This window comes from Zygotorulaspora mrakii, chromosome 7 (assembly GCF_013402915.1).
Source record: "Zygotorulaspora mrakii chromosome 7, complete sequence".
Taxonomy (NCBI): Eukaryota; Fungi; Ascomycota; class Saccharomycetes; order Saccharomycetales; family Saccharomycetaceae; genus Zygotorulaspora; species Zygotorulaspora mrakii.
In genome coordinates this window covers 535,135-559,802 of record NC_050725.1, presented here as the reverse complement: position 1 = coordinate 559,802, position 24,668 = coordinate 535,135, and the positions used below count along the sequence as shown (strand labels likewise).

General features: G+C 38.1%; 11 protein-coding genes and 1 non-coding gene across 12 annotated transcripts; 3 read left to right on the top strand and 9 right to left on the bottom strand.

The window, feature by feature from the left end:
• Positions 1–96: 96 nt before the first annotated feature.
• Positions 97–2,973, bottom strand: DNL4 (DNA ligase (ATP) DNL4; the record flags this gene model as incomplete). Its single annotated transcript, XM_037290244.1, has 1 exon — positions 97–2,973. One exon carries the CDS (start codon positions 2,971–2,973, stop codon positions 97–99), a length of 2,877 nt encoding a protein of 958 aa, XP_037146139.1.
• Positions 2,974–3,369: 396 nt separating this feature from the next.
• TSR3 (ribosome biogenesis protein TSR3) lies at positions 3,370–4,269 on the bottom strand (the record flags this gene model as incomplete). Its single annotated transcript, XM_037290243.1, has 1 exon — positions 3,370–4,269. One exon carries the CDS (start codon positions 4,267–4,269, stop codon positions 3,370–3,372), a length of 900 nt encoding a protein of 299 aa, XP_037146138.1.
• Positions 4,270–4,503: 234 nt separating this feature from the next.
• On the top strand, positions 4,504–7,773 carry HG535_0G02950 (uncharacterized protein; the record flags this gene model as incomplete). Its single annotated transcript, XM_037290242.1, has 1 exon — positions 4,504–7,773. One exon carries the CDS (start codon positions 4,504–4,506, stop codon positions 7,771–7,773), a length of 3,270 nt encoding a protein of 1,089 aa, XP_037146137.1.
• Positions 7,774–7,987: 214 nt separating this feature from the next.
• Positions 7,988–9,034, bottom strand: SGT2 (Sgt2p; the record flags this gene model as incomplete). The annotated part of the gene is made up of 1 exon (XM_037290241.1): positions 7,988–9,034. One exon carries the CDS (start codon positions 9,032–9,034, stop codon positions 7,988–7,990), a length of 1,047 nt encoding a protein of 348 aa, XP_037146136.1.
• Positions 9,035–9,871: 837 nt separating this feature from the next.
• On the bottom strand, positions 9,872–9,944 carry HG535_0Gtrna10R. Its single transcript has one exon. It is a non-coding gene; the product is annotated as a tRNA-Arg (tRNA).
• Positions 9,945–11,294: 1,350 nt separating this feature from the next.
• On the bottom strand, positions 11,295–12,929 carry ALG6 (dolichyl-P-Glc:Man(9)GlcNAc(2)-PP-dolichol alpha-1,3-glucosyltransferase; the record flags this gene model as incomplete). Its single annotated transcript, XM_037290240.1, has 1 exon — positions 11,295–12,929. The coding sequence occupies one exon, from the start codon at positions 12,927–12,929 to the stop codon at positions 11,295–11,297; it is 1,635 nt and encodes a 544-aa protein (XP_037146135.1).
• Positions 12,930–13,246: 317 nt separating this feature from the next.
• HG535_0G02920 (pirin family protein) lies at positions 13,247–14,353 on the bottom strand (the record flags this gene model as incomplete). The annotated part of the gene is made up of 1 exon (XM_037290239.1): positions 13,247–14,353. The coding sequence occupies one exon, from the start codon at positions 14,351–14,353 to the stop codon at positions 13,247–13,249; it is 1,107 nt and encodes a 368-aa protein (XP_037146134.1).
• A 693-nt stretch (positions 14,354–15,046) lies between these two features.
• Positions 15,047–15,673, top strand: YPT7 (Rab family GTPase YPT7; the record flags this gene model as incomplete). Its single annotated transcript, XM_037290238.1, has 1 exon — positions 15,047–15,673. The coding sequence occupies one exon, from the start codon at positions 15,047–15,049 to the stop codon at positions 15,671–15,673; it is 627 nt and encodes a 208-aa protein (XP_037146133.1).
• A 108-nt stretch (positions 15,674–15,781) lies between these two features.
• Positions 15,782–18,025, bottom strand: RRP6 (exosome nuclease subunit RRP6; the record flags this gene model as incomplete). Its single annotated transcript, XM_037290237.1, has 1 exon — positions 15,782–18,025. The coding sequence occupies one exon, from the start codon at positions 18,023–18,025 to the stop codon at positions 15,782–15,784; it is 2,244 nt and encodes a 747-aa protein (XP_037146132.1).
• Positions 18,026–18,580: 555 nt separating this feature from the next.
• On the bottom strand, positions 18,581–19,639 carry PHO80 (Pho80p; the record flags this gene model as incomplete). The annotated part of the gene is made up of 1 exon (XM_037290236.1): positions 18,581–19,639. The coding sequence occupies one exon, from the start codon at positions 19,637–19,639 to the stop codon at positions 18,581–18,583; it is 1,059 nt and encodes a 352-aa protein (XP_037146131.1).
• A 1,684-nt stretch (positions 19,640–21,323) lies between these two features.
• Positions 21,324–22,307, top strand: IZH2 (PAQR-type receptor; the record flags this gene model as incomplete). The annotated part of the gene is made up of 1 exon (XM_037290235.1): positions 21,324–22,307. The coding sequence occupies one exon, from the start codon at positions 21,324–21,326 to the stop codon at positions 22,305–22,307; it is 984 nt and encodes a 327-aa protein (XP_037146130.1).
• A 240-nt stretch (positions 22,308–22,547) lies between these two features.
• Positions 22,548–24,386, bottom strand: ARN1 (siderophore transporter; the record flags this gene model as incomplete). Its single annotated transcript, XM_037290234.1, has 1 exon — positions 22,548–24,386. One exon carries the CDS (start codon positions 24,384–24,386, stop codon positions 22,548–22,550), a length of 1,839 nt encoding a protein of 612 aa, XP_037146129.1.
• Between the last annotated feature and the right edge of the window lie 282 nt (positions 24,387–24,668).

The window sequence follows — 24,668 nt, the reverse complement described above, 5'->3', positions numbered from 1 at the left end:
ACCGCTAGTTAGTCACGTGAAAAGGCGTAGTTTATTAATACTACTGAACAAGAGTATATAGTTCTCAAAAAAAAAAAAATCTTCATATATCTTCTATCAGAAAACCCCGAAGTCTTCTTCAGGTAATTGGAATCCATTTTCAATTGACTTAAAAAGCCACTCTCCAGCAACAATAAATGGAATCTTTGGAGGATAGCCACTATTTTCATCCAAAAACGATAATTCCAACCGTATTTTCTTGATAATACTAGCCTTCTCTTCAGCATTGGCATCGGGAGTTATTATTAAATTACATGATGAGATATTTTGGGTCGTTTTGCCCCCAAATGCCTTAATCCTATCTATTATACCATTGGTAACCTCATCCTCACTATAAGGTATTGGAGGGACATAAACAACTCTGCCACTAAGCAGAAAAAGTGGAATCTTTTGTATTTCAGAATCTGTATGAAATTTGACTTCTTTCATGTTATCGAAGCTAACTGCGAAATCTATAAGGCTGTCTAATCCGTTTTGGGAAACGAATATCTCGTAGCTGTCGCCAAGATTATCCGCCCTGCATTTTGCCACCTTCATCAAATCATTAGATACTTTGTAACAATGTCGCGGTTCTATCTTAACCAGGGTTTCATAGCTAATACAATCTAAAATCCAGCGAGGATTAATAATATCGTAACCTCTTTCAGCCAACAAATTGCATTCGGTCGTACACCTGCTACTGATTATGCGATAGCTACTTTCAGTATTGTGTTTGTTTATCAAATTGTTGATTAGTACGCCTCCATTCTGCACTACATAAGCTCCCAGTTGCTCTTTCGTTATACGTCTTTTACTCCAAATATCAACACAGTCAGATAGTATATAAAAATACAACCCTCGAAATATGTCAAGATTCCTCTTATAAGCTTCATCATCATCTAGCTTCATTCCTATCGAAAGAGCAATATTACTTTTCCGCGCTCTTTTTGGTTTGAGAAGAGTCTGTTTAGCACTCTGTCCGTAAGCACTAGATTTGCTTCTTCTCTCCTGATATAGCTCCGACAAACTATATGCGGTAGTCCAATCTTTATCTAATCTTATTCCCCTACAGTATCCTCCGTATAACGTACAACCAGCTTTGAATTTTCTTCCACTTGACTCCGTATTATCTAAAGATCTTGCTTTAATTTCAAGAACCACAGAATTTTGAGGCTCGATCCATTCTTCTGGTACTTTGGTCCCAAATTTCAATAAAGGTGGAGGATTAATCTCTTCTGTTTTTTTCCAAAATCCTCTCGTTCTTCTGTCGATTTCCTTAAATTCTTCCTGAGAAATACCATTGGCAATAACACAGAACGAAACAAATCCTTTGATCTTCTTCTTCCGTTCGTGTTCCTCTTCTATATCTTCGGAATCGGTATCCAAATTGACAATCTGCTGCATTTCCCTCATTGCATCGGAAATTTCTTCTTCTTCAAAGACAGCTAAACCACACATCAGAGAGTCTTTCTTCCCAGGTGTTCTTCCAATTACAAGCAAATCCATGTTTTCACCAAACTGCTCTAGATATTCAGGTTTTACCTTTAGCCAATTATCATTTCGAGCTCCGAAGCTATATTTTGAATTATATCGCTTGAGAATTATTCCTTCTGATCCCATTGTTATGGCAGTCTGAAGAGATTTTTTAATTGATTCTGAATCAGAGCATCGGATATATGGAAGAATATTCACAATGTTTGGATGCGGTGTTAATATCTGACGTAAATAAACCTTACGTTGGTGCAACGGTAGTTTGGTAATGCTTATACCATTAAGATATATCAGATCAAGTACCATAAAAAGGGGCCTATAGCCAGATGTGCAGATTCCTTCGGGACTCAAAGCGTTTTTGGCACTACTTTTAACTAATCCAAAAGGTAACACAGTATTGCGTTCAAGGTCAAAAGTTACCATTTCGCCATCCAGCACACATTCTTTCACATTTTTAGTAAGCTTCAAGAAAGGGGAAATTGTTCCTCCTTTTATGCTTTCACCGTAAAGGTACGTATAGTCAAATCCACGGCGGCTATAAAATTTGAGTTTCATGCCGTAATCCTGGTAATGTAATTGGATTCGTTCGCCATCCATTTTTTCCTCTATATAGAAGTCATAAGCCAATTTTTTGCAAATTTTGTCGTAGGAGATCGAGAGTTTTTTGGCCAAATGAGGCACGAAAGCATATCCTATATTAACGCTCAAGTCATCATTTTTCAAACGAAAATTAGGATCCCAAAGTTTGCTTGCCACAAGTTTTAAGTCAGATACGACACTGAGGTAATCTTCCGCGTCTGGATGCCAACAATTTAAAAACTTATGCTCCTGCCCTCCAATTACTCTACTTTTTAAAATAATATCAAAGAGATACTTGAGCTCCATATAAGACATATTTTCTAAACAATATTTGAATGCAGTAGATTCAATCACTCCCACGTAACCTCTTCCTTTAGTGCCACGCTCTTCAGCAAGTTTGTCTAGGAATTCATTAAGTTTATCGATTGTGATACGACATTTCTTGCTAGATTCCCGCTTTCTCTTTTTAATCTCTTCCACACAGAAATCAGACAGTCTAATACCTCTTGAAGCTTTTTTCTTCCATCTAAGCAGTCTCCTCTCTGTCACTGAATTTTTCGGAAGCTTCAAGTACCTGCAGATAGCCTTTACAAGAGTGTAATCCTTTATGTTGTAAATCCTTTTGTCCCGATAAGGTAATATAAGTACGAGAGCAGGGAAAATATCAGTACCAACTGTGCTCCTCCATAAATTGACAAAGTTGTTTATTACCTCATAGTATCGCACTGATACAGGCTTGGAACCGCTGTAGTGTTGTTTGCGCTCTATTTGTACATTATCAAGCTTTTTGAATAGTTCTTCACAAAGCCACACGAAGTCTGGGGACGGTGAAAAATTCTTCGGTCCTTCCAAACATGCCTCAGCTTGAGGTGCCAACTGCTCCATCGTTTCTTATAAAAGTATGATGCACTCGCTATACAACGTCAAAAGGCCTTGGAAGAATCATGAATATGAATCAAAAACTGACGAGTTATGGAAATTTCCAATAGCCAATCTCTGGACTTCAACACAACAATGACACAGAAAAGATTGGTTGGTTTTGCTAATGTGCTACTACACCACTTGATATCCAGGATCAAATGAGAATTTAAAATTACATATAATTAGGCCTAAATGATAAATAACGCACGTGATTAAACAGTATTGAATAAACACCCTGTATTGGTATGTTCGGATAGAAACCCTGGTGTCTTTATTGCGCTTTAAGTTCTAGAAACTGCACCTTCTAGTGCATGGTTTTCCTATATGCTCCTCGGGTCCATTATCGTTCTCCCATGACAGTTATATAATGTTACCAAGCAAATCGTATTTGACATTTTCCAGCTGTTCATGGTTCGATCCGTCGTCTTCACTATTGAGATTTATGACGTTTCCCAAGGAATCGTAGTGAATACTCTTCGACTTGTCAGACAATTCGTCCTCTTCTTCTCCTTCCTTCTCGTCGTCAGATATATAAAGCTGGTTCATCTGTCTATTAACATTCCCTGTCAGCCAGATGTCCTCGTCTTTCGACTGAGCTTTGCGCTCTTGAATTTCAAGTTCCAGCTTTTCGAGCCATGATGCTTCTGCTTCTTTCACGGACGTCGAATTCGTGCACTTCTGATAGATTTCCAATAGATCTTTATTGAGTTCCAGAAATACCGGGCCCCAGGAAAAATGTGAAAGTAGTTCAGATGCCCAATCCACTCTGCCAACAATTGCAAAGCAAGCTGCCAATGCCTCGACACAGTTTAGTTTCCACGGCCTACCATAGTTGACTTGATTTGCAGCAACCAGATAGGGTAATAGACGTTCATGTCTGCCACCAATTTTGTTGAAGGGAACTTCATCTAGTCTTGCCCAGGAACACTCTACGACAGATGCGCCGTGCTTTTCGACGATCTCCTTGTCATCGGGGCATACGACGTCAGTTCCATTCGGTGAGACAACTATGCCTTGAAATTTTTCACCTACTCGTAGTGATTTAATCATTCCTAACCTTTCGAGCTTTTTACCACTGCATTTTTTTGGATCGCAGTGGTCAAAGTCCCACATGGCTAGTTTAACTGGAAATTTTGTCTCTATATTTCCATTGCGCTTTAACTCCATGTGCCGATGATTCTGTCTCGAGCTGTGACCATTGGATCCTTTACTAGGTCTACCACCTCGATCTTCCAAGCTCTTATTCTTTCCTTTTGCCATTGTTGTTCCTCTGCTAACCTGTGGGTATATACAGCTATAGATTATATAACAGCATGCAATGACTTTAATGGTTGTTTTTTTTTCATCGAGGCCCTCATATTAATATTAAGACTACTGACAGTACAAGGCGAACTGAAAAGGAAATTAAACAATTCCGAAAGGGAATGAAAACCATTTTTAGATGGAGAACATACGGTCTTTCCCTCGGCTGCATTAGTCGATTAGTAGGCGTTCATGTCTTTTAGCATACGTGTTATGCCTTATCATCTTCCGGTTTTACTAAATCCATTGGTCAATGCAGTCTTCAATTGCCCAGATCCTCACAACTCGAGTTTAAAGAAGCTTTTTCTCAAACTTGCTAGTGAAGACTTCATTTTGGTAGTTCCGAGCAACGATAAGTTGCTTAACTACGAAGATCTAGAATCTGGATCTTTTCTACGTGAGCTATGTTATACATTTGACTTTGTTGCTTCACATATCCTGCTTGTGGATCAACCATCAAAGAGTGAGAATGTTGTAGCGTCTCAACAGATAGAGTTTCGTACACTGAACGGTAAAAAAATCATCGCGAGACCACAGAATCGTATGCTACTTACTGCTGATGGTTTTAATGATATGAGACGACACAGAATTTTAAATATAGAAATTTTAACAAACTTTAACGATTATCTGATTGGATCCGATAGAATTCCACTTATTCATGTTGAGGAACCTTTATGTGGAAGCATTGTACGGCAAGAAAATTTGACAAACGTTGGTGATTTCAAGAGCACTAAAGAACAAGCTTCATTGTCTGAACAAAGAGCTTTAAGAAGTCGCCAAACATTCGACAATATAATAAGAGTTCATCCCAACTGGAAACATAAATTCAATCTACTTTTCCAAAAATACAGAAGTGAAACTCCTAGTATTGACTCAAGTGAGGCCCTATTTCATGAGATAATCAATGAGTCCTTTGAGCTCATGCGCAAAGATGCTTTATTTACACCATTTCCTAATTTGCGTGACCTTCTTTACCGCTATGTGGAAGTTAATCTCTATGATGACGTATGGGTACGACTGACGAATCATTTTAGAGCCTCAGAGCTTGATATTGCGGGCTTACAACATTTGTCATTGGATCGTCTTGAAAGCGACTTATACCTCGAAAAGTTTGAAAAGTTCCAGTTAAAGAACGTAGTCGCTATGGAAAAAAATATATTGCTTGCTATAAACTCCTTTAGTCGTCTTAGTGTATCTCACACTTACGCAGAAAAATCTGTTGTACTAATTGAGACGCTGCAAAGTCTTTCTAGATCTAATTCTAGGATGGAAAATGATGTTGATTCTCCAGTAGCGATGGATGCTGATTCTTTGCTAAGCTTTTTTGTGTTGGTCGTTTGTCGAACACAAGTGAAGAATCTGAAAAGCCATCTCTACTACTTGCAGAAGTTCGCACCAGATGATACCGCTGGGAAATTTGGTCTTCTCGGATATGCTCTGTCGACTCTGGAAGCTGTAGTGTGTCACTTTGAAGACCTAAGAGGAACTAGCCGATTGGAGAGCCTCAAAAATTCTTGTGTGACAACTCAAAAGCTGATACAAACTGTGACGGATGGCGATAAGAGGAATTTTACAGATATGAAGAAATATGAGGGATGTTTGAGATACAGATCACTTGAAGGGGAATCACTGATTTCTCTATGCATAATTCATGGAAAAAATGAAGATCTGGTGGAGCTTCTGAGAAATGAGAAGGCTTTCCCACTCGAGGATATTCTGGAAGATGAGAATCTTGATGGGTGTACGCTTCTGGTGCAAGCACTTACACATGGTAATCTTTTCGCAGCGTATACTATTATTGATATTATTCTTAATTCGTGTACGTTGCAGGAAATAGTAAAGTACATCAATAAACCTGATTCTCATAATAGGACTGTTGCGCATTACCTGACGCATGAGATGAACATCTTAAGAAGTATAGGGAGCTACATTGATTGGAGATACAAGGATTCTAATGGACAGACACCTCTTTTTACAATTTTCAGAAGTTATGATCAGGCAAACTATCAAGAGATGGTGATTGCGTCTTACCAATGTACAAGGAAATGGTATGAGATGAAGGATATGAAATTCCATTTTAATCATCATGAGGACAACAAAGGGAATACCCTGTTGCATATATTGAAGAGAAGCGCCAGGTTCCTGCTAGAGAGTAGGTCCATTGATGTTAATGCCGCAAACAAGAAGGGTCTAACACCTCTGATGGTTTTTGCTAAGTACAATAGATTAGAGAATGTCAAAGCCATTCTTGCTGATGGAAGAGTACTGGTATGGAAAGCTCAACTTCCCGGTTATTTAACATGCTTCGACTACGCTAAAAACCCGATAGTCCTGCATGAGCTGGCAAAAAGATCTGCAGTCAATTCTTCACTTGGTCTCGCCCTGGTTCACTCTTTGAAACAGGAGAGTGCTAAATGGATGCTCCATGTCACTGTCAGGTTAGAACAAAATAGCAATTACGAAACTGTAAGGCTTCCAATAAGAGTAATACAGAGTGTGTTCCGCATACTATCTAAAAAATTTCAAATGAGTTTCGTGCCTCTGGAAGAAACATTTGAAAAGCTACTGAAACTGGGTAAAATGAGACTTTCTCCTGTGGGAAAACTTGAATCGCTGCATATCAACAGCATGTTAACGGAATGTATGAATGCTTTAATTCATATCGGAGAGTTGAAACAAAATATTATGCTAGATGAATCGAATCTAACAGTATGGATTAGACAACAAAGCAAAAAACAGTCCAGTATTTCCGGATATGAGAATAGCAATAAAAACATGGAGCCTGAAGAAATGAATATTCTACAAAGTTTCTTGCGTTTCAATGAAGCCGAATTATTATCTGTCAGATCAAAGCTTCAAGTTTTGAAGAAGTTGGCAATTTTTACTCATTTAAAGTCACAGGACGTGTCCGAAGCGTATCTTTTGTTTGCAAAATACTCGAGAGAATATCTCGGAGAATTTGTGGCGCGAGGGCTCTGTTTTTCTCATGAGTATTGGGGTGTTGGTGATAGCTCAATGCTAATCTTGATACAGGCAATAGATTTTCTTTATTGCTGCACCGATAAACTATGCAGACATATTTATCAGGTGTTGCAGGTCTCAATACCAAAATGGTGGAAGCTGTACTCTGAACTGCTAGAATTGCATAAGCAGTATTCCCAAAATTTCCCGCACCTTGTGAAACCTGACCTGCCTTCCAATGAAGATGGTATACTAAATAAGTTACTTGAGGGTAAAAGGGCAAATTTCGAGAAGCGGCTCTCGGAAAATATCATTGGTTGCAGGAGAATTCTGCACGAGTTGGGTAATGGCATCAGATATGCACATGAGCAACTAGCAGAAGAATTAAGCAAGTACATGGATTTTCGTGGTAAGTTTCTGGTCGAGGGAATTATCAAAAAATGGGTCGCGGAGCATATAAAAGTTTTGAAGGAGCATGTTATTCAAATGGAGAGAGTCTAAGCAAAATAAAAGGAAGGGGTACGGCATTGATCAAACTTGCCTGAGGGAAAAAAGGAGAATATCGTAATACTGATAGACGAAATATTTATATCATAATAAGTAAACTAAATTATGTAACATTGCATTCCATATGTGCAATGGTTGCCTATTTACTGTCATTTCATACCACGCTTGTTGTAATATACAGTTATCAATTTTAAAACTTCTAAAAGTCCTAATTAGGACCCTCGGTCTTGGTAACATCGGATCCAGCTCCAGCTCCCGCTCCAGCTCCAGCTCCAGCTCCAGCTCCTCCAAACAAGCCGCCTGCCATCTCTCTTAGGGCAGGATTACTCATTAAATCGGCCATGCTTGGTGCTCCCTGGCCATTAGCGAAACCCTCAGCCATCTTCTTGATACCAGGATTTTGCATCATGCTTTCCATTTGCTGCATAGCTTGTGGGTTTTGCATCATTTGCTGAGCTGCCTGCATCAATTGAGGATTGTTCAAAAGGCCACCCAGACCGCCTCCCAACATTGATGCGAAATCACCAAATCCGCCGGGAGCCGAACCAGATTCATTTTGTGCTGATCTAGTGTTCTTTTCGGTTGATTTTTCTAAATCTAACGATTGCTCAACTTTCTTCTTAGCAGTTTCATAATCCCTTTTCATTACGTCACTGGCTTTTTCACCCTCAATATCTAGCACTTTCTTGTAAGCCTCTGAAGCCTCCTCTGCTCGTCCAAGAGCAAAGGTAGCATAACCTAACCTTGAATAACCCTTTGAGTATGAAGGATCTGCTTTGATGGCAGATTGGGCATCCTCAATAGCATTCTCAAAGTCCTTCAACGAAGAATATGCTGCAGCCCTATTTGCATAATAAACGGCATTCGTTGGCAAAATCTTGATAGCATCAGTATAGTTTTTGATAGCGAGTTCATAGTCTTTGCTAGCCATGGCCTTGTTGCCCTTCAACTTAAGAGCCTCAGCTTCAGCCTTTGTCTCAGCATCTTCCTGTGGTATATTAACCTCAACGCTTTCCCCTTGCGTTGTTGATCCACCGCGAACATTGACGGATGATGCCGATTCTAACAGTTCAACTAAACTCTTTCCACCAAATTCTGACTTAGAAGCATCCTTGTTAACCTCAAAAGCTTCCGATATACAATCAATCGCTACATTTAAAGAGTCAGCAGCATCCTGTGATACAGACTTTTGTTCCACAACATTGGCTAAAAAGTCAATAATCAAAGATGCGACGTTTTTGTTTGAATCAGACATAGTATAATCTGTATACCTGGTATATTGAATATTTCGTTACGTGAGTGGCAAAAGGGTAGAATAGTTTGGAAGTGTTCAATTTAATTTTCGTTTTTTAGCCGAACCAGTCCTAGCTTTCGCGCGACGTGTTGAATATGATTTATTATCTGTCATTTCTACGACATTCCAAAAAATTCTAAAAAATGGAGACTCTTAATGACTGAAGTATTTAGAAAGAATGTTTTCTTCGGCGTTGTCGATAGTAACTTGGTTTGACATTGATGATGATGCTATTATATTCAATTATAGAGATATATAATTCCTTGGTTTCCTATATCATGAATTGAGATAAGACTAATTGAACTTGGATTAATATCTGGAAAATACGTCAGTATTTATACCTAATATTTCGCACCTATTGAACCATAAGAGAGGACGACGAGTGAAGAATTTTCATCGTCATCACACCCATTAATAATCCCATGGAATCCACAGTACAACTGTTATTTCATGTTCCATGCCATAGACTCCTTCGTAGTCAGACTCCTGAGTTGTAAACGTCTCGTGATAGATTATCATCCGATATCTTTCCATTATCGATTGACATTCTGTTAGGGTTTCATCTGACTTCGTTTATTTTGTTTTACAGACCAATTGTCTCTTTCTGATTCTTATAAGTCATCTCTTTAATATATCTTACAATCTCGATTTATATTTCAACATGAAGATTAATTTCAAAAGAAGAGGGAGTACAAAGAACCAACAGACCTTCTGTCAATGGGCTATCCATTCATGAAGAAAGAAAAACTCCGCATATGATAAAACTCAAAAAAGCCCATTTTTCGTCAAAAAATAAATCTTCCCCGCCAGGACTCGAACCTGGAATCTTCTGGTTCGTAGCCAGACGCCGTGACCATTGGGCCACGAGGAACAAGATTTCTTGGAAGTTTAAAAAGTATTATGTGGTACTCTAAGAACGAGCCGGATGTCGGTATACTTTCTTGTTGTACCTGGCCGATTTAGCAGTTCGTGCCTGACTATTTGGAAATAATGGTTTCTTCGGAGTTATTGATAATAACTTGGTTTGACATTGATTATGATACTATGATATTCAATTATAGAGATATATAATTCCTTGGTTTTCTATATCATGAATTGAGACAAAACTAATTGAACTTGGATTAATATCTGGAAAATACGTCAGTATTCATACCTAATATTTCGCACCTATTGAGCCATAAGAGAGGACGACGAGTGAAGAATTTTCATCGTCATCACACCATTTCTAGTCCCATAGAATCCACAGTACACATCTGTTATTTCGTGTTTATTCCATAGACTCCTTCGTAGTCAGATTCCTGTATTGTAAACGTCTCGCGATAGATTATCATCCGATATCTTTCCAGTATCGATTGATATTCTGTTAGGGCTTCGTCTGGCTTCGTTTATTTTGTTTTACAGACCAATTGTCTTGTTTCTGATTCTTATAAGTCGCCTCTTTCACATATCTTACAATATCGATCTATATTTCAACACCTATCATGCACTGTATGAATGCCGTGAAATTCAGCGAACTGCCCGTAACATACCCGATATAGCAGAATGTCTCGTGCGTAGGTGCGACTAACACTGTCCAGTCACGTTTTTACAGTTCGCTATAAGAAGATAAAAGGTGGACAATAAATAAAGTCATCTCTATACACTTCAAAAATGTACTACTTCGACACAATCCCAAAAAATTTTAAATCAATAAGGCAGCTGTTATCTCTAATTCCATGCCACAGATTCCTCGTTACTTGTAGTTGTGAATGATACAAGTCTTGTGATTTATAATCCTTCGATCTTCGCTCCAAAGACGACTAACCGTTTGCAGGGGACACGTCCGCCTTTAATCTCTGGATTATTGTATATAAAAATACTGCTTTTCAGCGCTGAGGACCGCGAATTATCATTCCTATTCTCTCCGTTGGAGCTACTGCGCTGGATGACGATCGACTGTCATTTTCATACTAAAAAAGCATTGTTATTGTGTAAAACTGAACCGAAAAACTTCGTGCAGGGAACTAATTCAAGAGGTGATGCGCTAACCAATATTTAGATTTAAACAAATAAATCTTTCTTTCATAACGAAATTATAAAACGTTCTCTTGTCAGAACTTACAAAGAATGTTCTTTCAATATGTCACAGATTCTTTTTCAAAAGCTTCGCAACACATGCAAAACATAAATTAAAGGGAATGCTTAAGTACATATACGACTAAATAAGATTTTCCATGAAAATTTACAGCTGCTTCATGGTTTTGTATGACAGCTTGTAGAGCTTATAATAGTTCCATAGCCAAAATATGGAGAAGCATGCAAACCCCAAGGCGCAATTGAGAAGTACCCACAAATCCGGATACCGCTTAGGCGGAGAAACAAAGATGTCCAAAATTTGAATTAAGACCATGATTACATATGATGACACAATGGCAACTTTCCATAGAAAATTTTCAGGTAATAAACTTCTGCGGCGATAATTATCATCGACACTGCTAATGGAAGGCCCAGGAGTGAGAAATTTGGGCAGGAATTTGGGAGTGACAAAACTAAAGTTACCTATTAACCAATTGCTCAAAGCAAAACAGACTCCATACTGCAACATTAGACCATCCTTTTTCAGCAAAGGCCATAATGTGAATAATCCAATATTGTTTATCCAGTTTACTAATGAAAGTACAGTCCAATCCGTAGAAGTATAAAGTAGAGTAATGGGTAGGAGAGGGACTAATATTGTCTTCTCATGAACTTGGAAACTAAAAAGGTAAAATGACATTGAGCAAGCCGTCAAAGCATACAAAATAACATGCTTTTTTGGACGAAGGAAAATAATTATCACAGCAGGGACAAATCCGATGGTTGTAGCAATCAAAGAGTAAAATTGTAGCTGCTCCTGCGTAAATTTTTGTTTGTACTTGAAGACGATGTTCGATACGCACCAAAAGTTAGCCACCTTGTCTTCAAAAATTCCTCTAGCAAATGGAAATATACGATGAACAGACTGAACCACATTAGTAAGGCCTCCCCCAAGAACATACAAAGGTGCATACATTGCTGCAAACGTAAGCACAGTTGCTATAGCGACAGATAAAAATCTTGGTAAATTAAACCTGGGAGAGAATAGTGATTTACTCAACAAGTATGAAAAAAAAATAGGTGCATAATACAGAGCCATTTGCTTGAAACAAATCGATAACACGAAACAAAATGCGGCTGGGGCATAAAACTCATCTAAAAGACTATTAATTGCGTATACTGTCAAGCCCAGCATAACACAATTATATTGAAAATGCCCATGATCAATCAGCATCAAAGAAGGTTGGAAAAGAATTGCTGCAGCAGCAATAAATTGACCAATTGGTGATTGATTCCTATGTTTTCCTACCCACTTGGTAAAATAAACAACTGCAGGAATGTAGCAAATCGCTTCACTTAATAAAACTGTAAATCTCATATAAGTCTTCAAATCGTTATCCAGTGATTCAAATCCACGAGATTCATTCAAAGCAAACCATTTAGAGTTTATGAATGAGCCTATCTTCCCTAAAACATATGAATGATATGCTGTGAGTGGTGGATAATCCAGCCCCCAATACTCTAAATCGAACCAGTACCACTGTGAAATAGGCAAATGTTGAGTAATCTCCATCCAATGTCTTTGTGCTTCAAAATCACCAAACATAGGTGGGTTATTCATCCCGGAATATGATGCTAAACCGATAGCACATCGTATAATTAGGGCGAAGAGAACAATAACATATTCCGTTAGCCATTGACTTCCAGCAGGCCTAAAAGGATAGAGAAAATCATACAGTGGTGAAGCATAAAATGATTGTACAATGTTATCGCTCTTCTTAGGCTTCTTTATAGGTATCATTTTGCCTTAAGATATCCCTTGTTGTACGTGCGCTACTGTGTAGCATGGAATTAAAGTTAGATATTTCGCTCAAGCGAATAATGTACGTGACCTCACTCAACAAAAGGCATTGAAAATAAAAACAAAAAAAATATCCAATGAGCTATGATTGACAACTTGAATTTTTAAGTGGTTGAATTTTAATGAACTTAAATTTTTATATACTTGATTACTCATTTTAAAAACTTTCTAGGTGTCTAAAGATGAACCGATATGGCCAGGATGCATTTATCTTCAAGATGGTATGAATTCTCGAGATGAAAAAAGGTTTCATGTTTTCATCCGTTAATTATTCTAGCCTCGCTTTCATCGACACCATTTGCAATGGAAGATCTCCAATTGTGAGCTCTTTCAAATCCATTGATACCATATTGATAGTTACGGAATACCTCTTGCAATTTTTCGTTGTCTGTCTCAACAAATGGGCCATGTTGAACAACCTCTTGATGCAAAATTTCACCACCAATCAAAGCAAATTCGACATCCTCACTTGCAGATATTCCTTCAACAGCACTACCATCACAATTAAAGAAAATAGCGGAGAATGTTGGACAAATTTCGCCAGCAATCTCAATCGAGCCTTTTGTGATATACAGAAACACATTGAAGCTATCTGGAAAACGTTGAGCGAATTTGACACCTTTTTTAGATATTGAAAAATGGTAGAAATGAACTGGTGTATAAGCCAGATCCCTTAATGACTTTACACCGTACGATTCTCCACTAATGACACGCACCTTTAGGTTTTCAGATGGCTGTACAATTGGTATTTTTGCCGATCTTAGATCCCGATATCTTGGCTCTACGTTTTTAAGTTTGCTAGGTAAGTCGACCCATAATTGTAAACCGACGGCCGGTTCACCACTATCCATCTTAACTGGAATTTCGGAATGAACAATACCTTTACCTGCCGTCATGAATTGCAGATCGCCCGGATATAGTACACCTTTAGAACCCGAAAAATCTTCATGAGCAATCATACCGCCAAGAACATATGTGATAGTTTCTTGTCCATGATGAGGGTGATCAGGAAAGCCCGCGGGTGCATTCACTGTGAAATGATCGAGCATCAAGAATGGCGAAAATCTTCTAACCTTTAGAGAGCCGATTGATCTTCTTACTCGGGCTCCTACACCTTCTTCCTGTTCAATAGCTACAAATCGTTTTAGTATTGAACGTATCCCTATATTCTTACTCATATTACCCTTCGATTGCGCTTTAAGCTGAGTTACAGTGTCTAAAAAACTTGATACTGTTATACGTCCATTTGTATGGAAGATATATGGAATGAGGAGAATTGAAAGCACTACGATCAGTTGCCCTGTTTTAAACCAAACACTACGGTGTGATTTTTCCAACTTTTCGTTATCAATACTTTTCATCATTTCCTTATTGAGGAGCCAGCCGCGCGGAGTTTGCAGATGAGAAACTGATGTGTAAAAATTAGTAACATCTTATATAATGAAAGTGATTAATGTTGCGATGTGACGCGTAGTGATTTCTCACATTTCGGCAGCGCTTAAATAGTAGTATTGATAGCCGAAAAAGATGTTGCTTGGGTCGTCAGTCATATTGCTTTGGTGCACTTATGCCTTGCGCTAGTATTGTTTCTCAATCTAAATCTCATTGAAGATGTCCGACAAAAGTAATTCTGGCTGTTCAAGAGAATCACTAAATCTTATTCATCCTGCTTTGCAATTACCTCTTTCCGGATCATCGATGGTCACCTTCTATCCGAGGTAACGTTAGTGTACCGTAACAAGGGTTTTAAGAGAAAAAAAACCAAAGGCTACAAAGAATTCGTCAGCATTAGTGGATAATGCTTGCCGTCTGGGAGCATTGGTCATTAATAATTCAACTTCTACCCATTACAGTTTTAACGGCTTAAATATTATATATCGTATATGACGATATGTGATTACATCCCTTCCGACTGTTTGCAGCAGTCAGAGGAAGATGACATTAGAATCAAGAAAGTACAGCACAGTAGAGCAATACACGATTTGAGTAGCGTCCCTTGAAAAACTTGATCTTGTTCAGGACGTCGAATTTACTACAGCCCGTATCATCTATTTGATATGTCCTCCAGAAAGAAAAATATACTTAAGGTGATTGTGCTAGGCGACTCCGGTGTCGGCAAAACATCATTAATGCATCGTTATGTTAATGATAAATATTCCCAACAATATAAGGCCACTATCGGTGCTGACTTTTTAACTAAGGAGGTAGAAGTTGATGGGAATAAAGTGGCCACAATGCAAGTTTGGGACACTGCAGGGCAGGAAAGATTCCAATCACTTGGTGTAGCATTCTATCGAGGTGCAGATTGCTGCGTTTTAGTTTATGATGTTACGAATGCAAAATCTTTTGAAAGTATCAAATCCTGGAGAGATGAGTTTCTTGTTCACGCCAACGTTTCATCCCCAGAGACGTTTCCATTCGTGATATTAGGTAATAAAGTTGATGTCGATGAATCTAAAAAAGTCGTTAGTCTGAAATCCGTTCAAGATTTAGCGAAATCTTTGGGTAACGTTCCTATGTTTTTAACCAGTGCTAAGAATGCGATCAATGTTGATACTGCATTCGAGGAGATTGCTCGTAGTGCTTTGCAACAAAATCAGGCGGATGCCGATGCTTTTGAAGAAGATTTCAATGACGCAATTAACATCCAATTGGATGGCGAACCAAGTTCGTGTAGTTGTTGATTTTTAAATCATGCTGATGTCTCGAGACACAAACACATAAATATATATATATATATATATATATATATATATATTTGAATAATCCTAATGTACATTAAAGCGTGTCGATTATTTTTTGAAAGATGCACTTTTACCTCTATTGGTTGCCTTTCTTCTTTTTGGTGTCTTGGGTGCCCCAGATGAATTATTCGGAGCTGAATATGGATCAAAACTTCTTTTCCTGGCATTTTTATTCCTTTCGCCACTGTTTTTCTGAAGAATTTTTTCGCTCTTGTTATAGTCAATGACGTCTACAGTAGAGCTCTTAGAAAGATCATTGCCACGAAACTTCTTCCCGCTACCTTTAGAAACTTTCAATGTTACAATCTCATCCATATTTTCCTTCATCTCAGGTTTCTTTGAGTCTGTTTCATTTGAGGTGGCATTCCTATCCTCTTTCGTTATATGATTGGGTTGTTTTTTCTCATTCTCGGAGTTTTCTGACTTTGCAACTACCGACACTGTATAAGAGGTAGCATTATCGAATGCGCTTAGTTTTGCTAGTGGTTCAAGTGCTCTGTGTTTTAATTGGCTATCTGTAATTTCTATAGCTCTTCCATCCAGATATTCAGAGGCAGCGTAATTTTTGGATAAAATATCGCCAAGCAAAAGTGAGCTACTTCCAGCAGTATCAATAGAATTTTTAGATGCATGACTCTCAGAGAGAGTTTTAAATTGCGACACTTTCTGCTGGACCTGGGTAATTGTTAAAACCTTGACTATATCAATATTGCTTCTAGATTGCTTAAATTTTGGGCTTTGGTGAATACTATTGGAACCCGGTAACTCTTCAGTTTTTCTTATTAGATTTGCAATTTCTTTAGAATTGGACCGAACATGATCAGACATCATATTACTTGCAGAAACAACCCCAATCGAATCAACAGGTGCATAAGAAACAAGTGCGACCAGTAATTGATTTGGCATAACGAACCTTGAAGATTCATCATCTCTTCTAGAGATCATATCTCTCCACTCATACAACTTTTTAAGTAACATTTCCTTCTCTGGTGGTATGTTATACTGATACATTAATGTTTGCCAAGCATTTGCCTTTTCTGCAGAAGAATACACAGATGCAAGTGGAATTTTGGGTCTATAAGCCGCATATTCAAATCTTCTTTTAGCAACTTTTCGAGACTCAAATAGTACACCTGCCAATTTGTTCTCTTGAATTAGCTGGTTCCTCAATTGGTCGTAAATATTTAGAAGAAAATGAGTATCAGATCTAGCGTAGGCTGCCATTGCCTTAGGAAGAGGCCTAACCCTCCAATCTGCCAGCTGATATTTTTTAGACGTTTTGAAATTAGAGTACTTTTCCAACAGATATGCCAGGCTGAATCTCGGAAGCCCTACTGCCCTGGATGCATGATATGTATCGAAAAGACTAACAACGTAAAGACCCAGATCTCTCTGTAACCAAATAACGTCCATGAAGGCACCATGAAAAATCTTCACAATTTGAGGATCTGCAAAAACTTCATTCAAAATCTTTAGCTTTTCGCGCAGAGAGATTGTATCGATTAAATAGTCTTTATCCCGGGTGCTGATTTGCATCAAACATACTATACCGTAATAGGATCTATAATCATGATGCTCCAAATCAACTGCAATTTCTTTGTATTTTTTCAATTCTAATAGCAGATCATGTAGAGATTCCATATTATCCACCCAGATGGCCTCAGTGCCATTCCAAGGTTGTGAAGGTATAGGATCAGATTTGACAAGAACCGAGGCATCGTACTCTTGATGATCAATCTCGTACGAATAAGGCTGTGAATAGTGCTCCGGCATGTCATCTTCTTCAGGAATTAATCTTAAGCATTCAGAAAGCGGTTTCATTGAGTGCGGCTTTTCAACTAGCAGAGGAATAAAAGGATGTGACTCACTATTATCAACTGGTCTTTCAAATTGCAATTGTGGCTTTGAAATACGGACCAGAGGACTAGACTCTTTGTCTTGAGATTCATCAAGATACTGAAGGCTCTTTGCTTCCTGAGTATACGTATGTCGTTTGGTTAAAATATCCAAGGAGCGGTCTGATTTCTCGAAAAGGGCATCCATCAAATTACTAAAGTCCTTCCATGAGTCTTCCAATTTATCCTTGCCTGATTCTAGCTGATCAGAATGCGGATCTATTGAAGTTAGGACACCATTGATCATTTCCATTACCTCTGTTGCATTGCTATCGATCGAAGCAGCAACATCGACGTCTAGACTGCGACAAAAATCAACATCTTTCGCAGCTAAAGCTGTTGAAGCTCTAACAGTACTCACAACTTTGTGAAACAAGTCATTAGGGTCGACTGACATCGCTCTGGTGGTACTGGTTTGCTTGGGATGTTTGAATGTGATGAGATGAGCTCGAAATTCGTCTTTTCACAGGCGAAAACTTTTTGACGTAAAAGCGCAAAATAAAAACACAGACCACAAGAAATGAAAGTATATTTGCACAAAATATAAATCTTAACTAAGTCTCTCCTCTGTTACCTCGGATGTAGATGTAGTTTCTGTGAATCCTGAATACTCAAGTACATGAAGTTCAGCAGATCAGATATAATACCTTCCAGATGTAGGTCACATGACATAAAATAAGTAGTAAACCGTTTAAAATATAAGTTAATTAAATATTTCTATGTTTATTTTAATTACTGCTTTAAGCTTTTTTGTATTAATAGTTTACTAGCTTATGCAGGACTGCTGAGTTTCAAGATTTAATGTGTTTTAGTTCCGAACAAGAAATCTAGGTTACTTGAAAAGAGACGCTTTTATTTTCCTCAAAAAATAAAAAGAAGAAAACTATATGAAATGCAATTATTATTTTGAAAAGCTTATACAGCAGTTGATTAATTATTTAGCATAAGTTACTTAATGTTCAGTCCTATGCGATATTTTCGGAAGACGCTGTTGATTAATGTGTTTTTTGGAGACACTAGATTCCGAGTCTACAGTTTCATTATCCATTGTTTTATCGTTGTAACCTTTTTCATTTTGGTCTGATACCATATCTAAATCTTCAACGACAGTTGCATCCAAATTTCTCTTTCTTGATATGCCACTCACATCTTGGATAGCCTCTTTAAAAGGATGAATGTTTATGAGTTGTGGCTTATCAACAATGTCCTCCGTATGGATGTTTCGAATAAAATAAGGTAAGGTATAATTTATCACTTTTGATTTGTCAGGCGAAGATTCGAATGAACCAACTAGTTGAACAATCTTGTTATAATATGTGTTGAGGACATTGTAACTACTCTCATTCTCAGGAAAGTTGTTTTTGATTTTCAAAGAATTGATTAAGTCCTTATCTGATCCTTTTTGCAATGAAAAAATATCATGTTTCTTTTCTAGTTTACAGTGGTCAATATTTTCATCTCTGGGTATAATTCGATAATTGATCTTTTTCAAGAATTCACATTCTAAAAGATTTAACTCGCTACAATGTACACCTCCTACCTTTGCATAGTGTGTATTTGTGCAAAAAGAATCGACCAAGCCTTTACTTGCCACGGTAGTTGCAGTCAATAAAAATCTATGAACAGTCAGTGAATTTAATGTGAACGTTGGATATACGCTGGATAAAAGATCAATGTAATAAACAGCTGTTAATAGTACGCAATGCTCCAAAGATGAATATTTAGTCAGCCGTATAAGATAGTTGAAAACTGATATGTCCGGTGGTATCCTTGAATGGAATCTTGTTAGGGCCGATACATCACAATCTGAACTTTTCGATGATGAATCATTTATCTGAATTAGAAAAGTCAACATTCTCGAAATCAAAATAGCTAAATCTGTTCTTGAACACTTGATAAATTTGGATGGGAGAACTATGGTTGAAATCTCATTTTCCTCTGCATTGCTGAGAAGGTCCGAAGTGGAAGGATATTGGCTTGAAGCATTCCACGCTTTATCTATTGCTTCCATGGTTCTATGTGCAACCAGGGTTAGACTTAGAGGTATATAAATCCCGAATCTCTAATTGTACTCACTAAATGTTTGAAACCTTGACTTGTGCACTCTCTGTTTGAAAAGGAACTTCCTGAAATAGATATTAAAACTCAATAGTAATGAAATCAACTAAAGATTCATTCTTGTAATATGATGATGAAGAGATCAAACACAGCTATAATTTATGCACAACGATAAAGAAATCCGGTTGAAACGCTAGAGCAGAAATTATGGAAGCTAAATGCAGTTGGTCAAGTTTGTTGTTTTCTCAATTGCTTTACTTCATATTACAGCAATTGTACTCTTGGCAGTTTATTATCTTTTTAGTTTTTTCACAATTAATAACCCAAGAAGTTGCATTCACGTGCTTTAATGACAAGAATACGGTAATAAACACAACCACGGTTACATCAAGAGTTGTATTGATGTACTTATTTTGAAAAGTATTCGTACTTGATTTGAGACATGATATGACCATTTTTCGTATTTACAAAGTATAGCAAGGGAAGGATGGAGGAGCATAAAATCACTCAAAGCTGCAATTATGCTGCAAAATGAAAGTAACGGAAGCGTTGTCGATTTGAGATTAATATTTCGCTTTAATGATTTCAATGCTGCATGCAAACCGCTTCAAGAGCTCATCAACTAGTGACTCTCATGATAGATCTCGCTGCTCTAAGTGTTAGACCGAAAGGCCGCATGTATGAACGTGCTCCGCTATTGAGTACCTGTAATAGATTCCGTTGTCTATCGGGTTATATATAGAAGCAGAAGAGGTGGCGCAGATAATGAGGGTTGTTTATGATGGATTGTCTCTTCCAGAAATCCTCAGAATCCTGTGCAACATATAGCACAATGTGTAAAGTTTTCACGACTCGATTTTCGAGGAATCAAGGTCTACATACTTAGAACTTCTTACGCCCTTATTTATCTTCAAAATAGAGGCGTATTTGCACTTTCTTTGCATGACCGCTTTCTCAGACTTGCAGTAAACCATGAGATTTTAGATGAGCAATAGCATTGGTATCCTAACTCAGGAAAAGTGAATTAAATTTATCGGCAGTTTCATTTTTGGTGGCTCATGTTAAGGTCAGTGAGGTACGTACGTAAACTCCTTCAACAGCAATTCTGTTCAACTGCTGCACTGATGATAATCAACATAGTGCTTGATTTTGACTTTCAGGGCCATACAATCTCACGAATTGGTGCTACTACTTAAATACTATCCATGTTGAAATGGCGAATCTCTAAACGAGCATTATAACCTCATCGCCGATTAGGAAGAAAGAACCTACCCAAGAGTTTATAAAGGATACTTGGCGTAAAGTCAACAAAAATATAAAGGTTAGTTTGAAAATAATGATTGAAATGTTACGGGAAGACAGTTAAGCGCCGAAACATTTTCTAATTTGTTTTTGTTCTCTTTTTCGATATCTTTTCTGTTGGATTTCAAAATTCGGCCTTCGGCTGTTTCTAGAAAGTGGATGTCAGTGCATTAACATTGTCACACAAGCAAATTACAAGAGGTTTTAATAATTTTTCTTGAATGTTGTATAAATGAAACATATAAATGGCGTTTACAGAATGTGTGGATCATGATAAAGCTCAACTCTATTGATTCGCTCACCTTCACATAACTAACCACAGAAGAAGACCCCTGATGGGTAACAATTTACAAAAGAGATCACAGAACTCCTCATCAACGACAGTCCTGGAAGAAGAGAAGGTGCAAGAAATTAATACTATGAAGAGTAATAGACAAAAAGGGAAGCATATGAGAGGTAAAAGCAAGCGTGAAAGAGAACTATTAACCTGGGACGAAATTCCTGACTGGCAAAAGGATAACGAGCACATTTTAGGGGGGTATATTGGCGAAACGAATAGTCTCAAAGAGTGCCTCTACAGTTTATTCTATTTGCACAACGAATCCGTCAATGTTTATACCCATCTCATACCCGGAGTTTGGTTTCTTACGGTGTTACTTTTTGATAAATTTGCTATTAAAAAATTCGATACAACAAGGATTATTGATTATTTTATGATAGATTTATTTTTCTTTGGCGCATTCACTTGCTTGACTTTGAGTAGTATATTTCATTGTTTGAAGTGCCACTCACTAGCAGTCGCAACATTTGGAAACAAGCTAGATTATTTGGGTATTGTTGTTTTGATAGTCACTTCTATGGTAAGTATCCTATATTATGGATTTTTCGAATCATCATGGCTATTTTATACGTTCACTTTGGTTACACTTTCATTCGGAGCAGCGTGTGCCGTTGTTTCACTAGGTGACACTTTTAGAACCAGAGAATGGAGACCGTATAGAGCGGCATTATTTGTCGCTTTTGGTTTATCTGCTGTCTTACCAATATTTGCAGGGGTGTTATATTTTGGTTTCACGGAAACTTACGAAAGAATTCAGCTTAAATGGGTAGTTTTGGGAGGTATATTCTATATTTTAGGTGCTTTCTTGTATGGTATAAGGTTTCCAGAGAGATTAGCCCCAGGAAAATTTGATATCTGGGGTCATTCACATCAGCTTTTCCATTTATTGGTTGTCATAGCCGCTTTGTGCCATTTATGCGGTGTGGTAAAAAGTTATGAATTAGTTCACTTGAAATTAGCGACAAATGCTGGACATTGAAGACAGAAAAGGTGCCTTCATATTTATAGAAGTTGTTATGAAACTTTTGCGGCAAAGTATACATTGTTTCACGGAAACGTATTTTCGTTGAGACCTATAGAATATAGAGATAGCGATATAGATTTAAAAATCTCAAATATGCAACTCAAACCATCTTTTAGCATCACAAAAAGCAGCTTTATGAATTCTGACCAAGCGTACACAAAAGTTATGCAGTGCATTATCTAAAGCAAAGTCATCTTAATTTTCTTTCTTGGACCTCACCTTACTCCACTTAGAAGTGAACCATGATGCAATTGGATCATCATCTTCAATATCGATGTATTCTCCTTCTTTGAGATTTTCATGAGCAACTTTGTTTGTGAGTTTGGTATCTCTCAGGCACAAGGAGAAGAAAAGTAATGGCGCTGTAAATATCAACGCAACCATGGTTTCTAATCTTTGAACGTTCATATATGACTTGACCACAGCCTCTCTAACGGGTGTGCCCCAGGGATAGCTCACTATGAAAGTGTAGGGTTGAGCATATGCATTTGCTGCTAATGTGGCATCGCCTATGTTTCGTAAAAGTTCCTTGTATAAGCGTTGAGTCCAGATAGCTCCGGAGACAGCGGCGCCAACAGCGGATCCAATACGATATAGAGTGTAGTTCAGTGACGTAACTGTGGCCATATGCTCATGAGAAGTTGCTGATTGAACCGAAACATTAACAGGATAAGTAAATAACGTCGTGCCAACACCCCACACGCATAGACCCCCAATGATACCTGAATGAGAACCCTCACCACCTCTAAAATGATATAGCAACCCCATCCCAACCATCCATAGACCGCATCCGGCTATGATATATGGCTTTAGTCTTGTACATCTTGTTATCCAGAGTGCAAAGAATGGCGAACTAACAGTAGACACAAATGAGGAAAGCGAGCTTATTCTGGTTGCCGATTTCACAGACTCGTTAACGGCCACCAACAGAACCGTATACAGATAATCAGATGCCATGTAAAATATGAAATCTATCAGAAACGAGATAGCCATTGCAGACCAGACAGCACGATCCTTAACTAAATCGTATGGTATTAAAGGGTCTCTTGCCCACCTATATTCCCAATAAATCAAAATCAAAAGAAGAACCCATCCTAGGACGAAGGGACCTATAACATGAGAGTTATTCCACTGAGAGCTAACACCTCCCGCTAGTGTCAGTGGCGCTAAAATACAGCCAAGTGATAATGTCATGAAAAAGACTCCAATCAGGTCAAGTTTCCAGAAAAGTTCTTTCAATAATTTAATCAATCCATGTTCTTGAAAGAAAGACTTTTCATCCTTCAGCATTACCCATTCTTCTGACTTTCTTGCCTTTATCCTCATATGAACCATACACAGCACTAATGGTAAACAACTTAAGGGAAATATAAAGGCCCACATTCCCACGTCCCACGACCAGTTTTCGGATGGGTCTGCCCTCGAAGTGATATTACCAGAAATCCAGGTATTGATGATAAAGGGCCATGTTGGTGCAAATTGATAGAGCAATCTCCACTTCAACGAGGAGAAGTCAGATAAAATCAGTAATAAAATAAGGATCACACCAACGTATCCTGCGTTATAAAAAACGGCTCCGGCGGCGTATCTTTGCACATCATAGGCCTGACTTTGAATTACTGTTCCCACTACATAAAAAACAACAGCAGTGATAAACAAAGGTAATCTACCAAACACGTCGGATAATCTAGCATAGAGAATTTGTGACGCTGCGCTTATAACTGCATTGATAACATTAACAGTCGACAGTAAAGAATGCTCACCGTAAGAATTTGTGGCATAACCAGTGTATATGTAACGAATATTCCCGTCTAAGCCATAGCCGTATCCACAGATGAATGCAGATAACAACAACAGAACATGGTAGTACCATCTATCATATTGGGCAGCAAGAATTTCTGTCTTTCTGATGACCAAATTCTTTGAATTCCGGAATTTATCCACATCACGCTTGACTGCCACGGCAGCCATTTGCTTCTCGGCATCCGCAGAATATGTAGGTGAGACGACCTCAGACAACTCAGTGTCTTTCATGTCTCAAAATCTTCAATTGCCTGTGTTAGTCCTACAGACGCAGCGCCTTGCAACAATCGAAAAGATGCATTCCTTGGCCGTTTAAATACAAAATCTTGGTGTCTATCGAATCTTGAGCTACAGCTGAGTTTATCATCAACGACAGTCACCTAAGCAATGGGCCAAGCTTTTAATTTGCACCCGGGAATCCCACAGCCCAGAGCAGCTCATAGGACAATCGTATTTTCATTTCTTGGGTGCAACAAGCCTACCTATGCGTTGCATGAAAAAGTATTTTTTGAC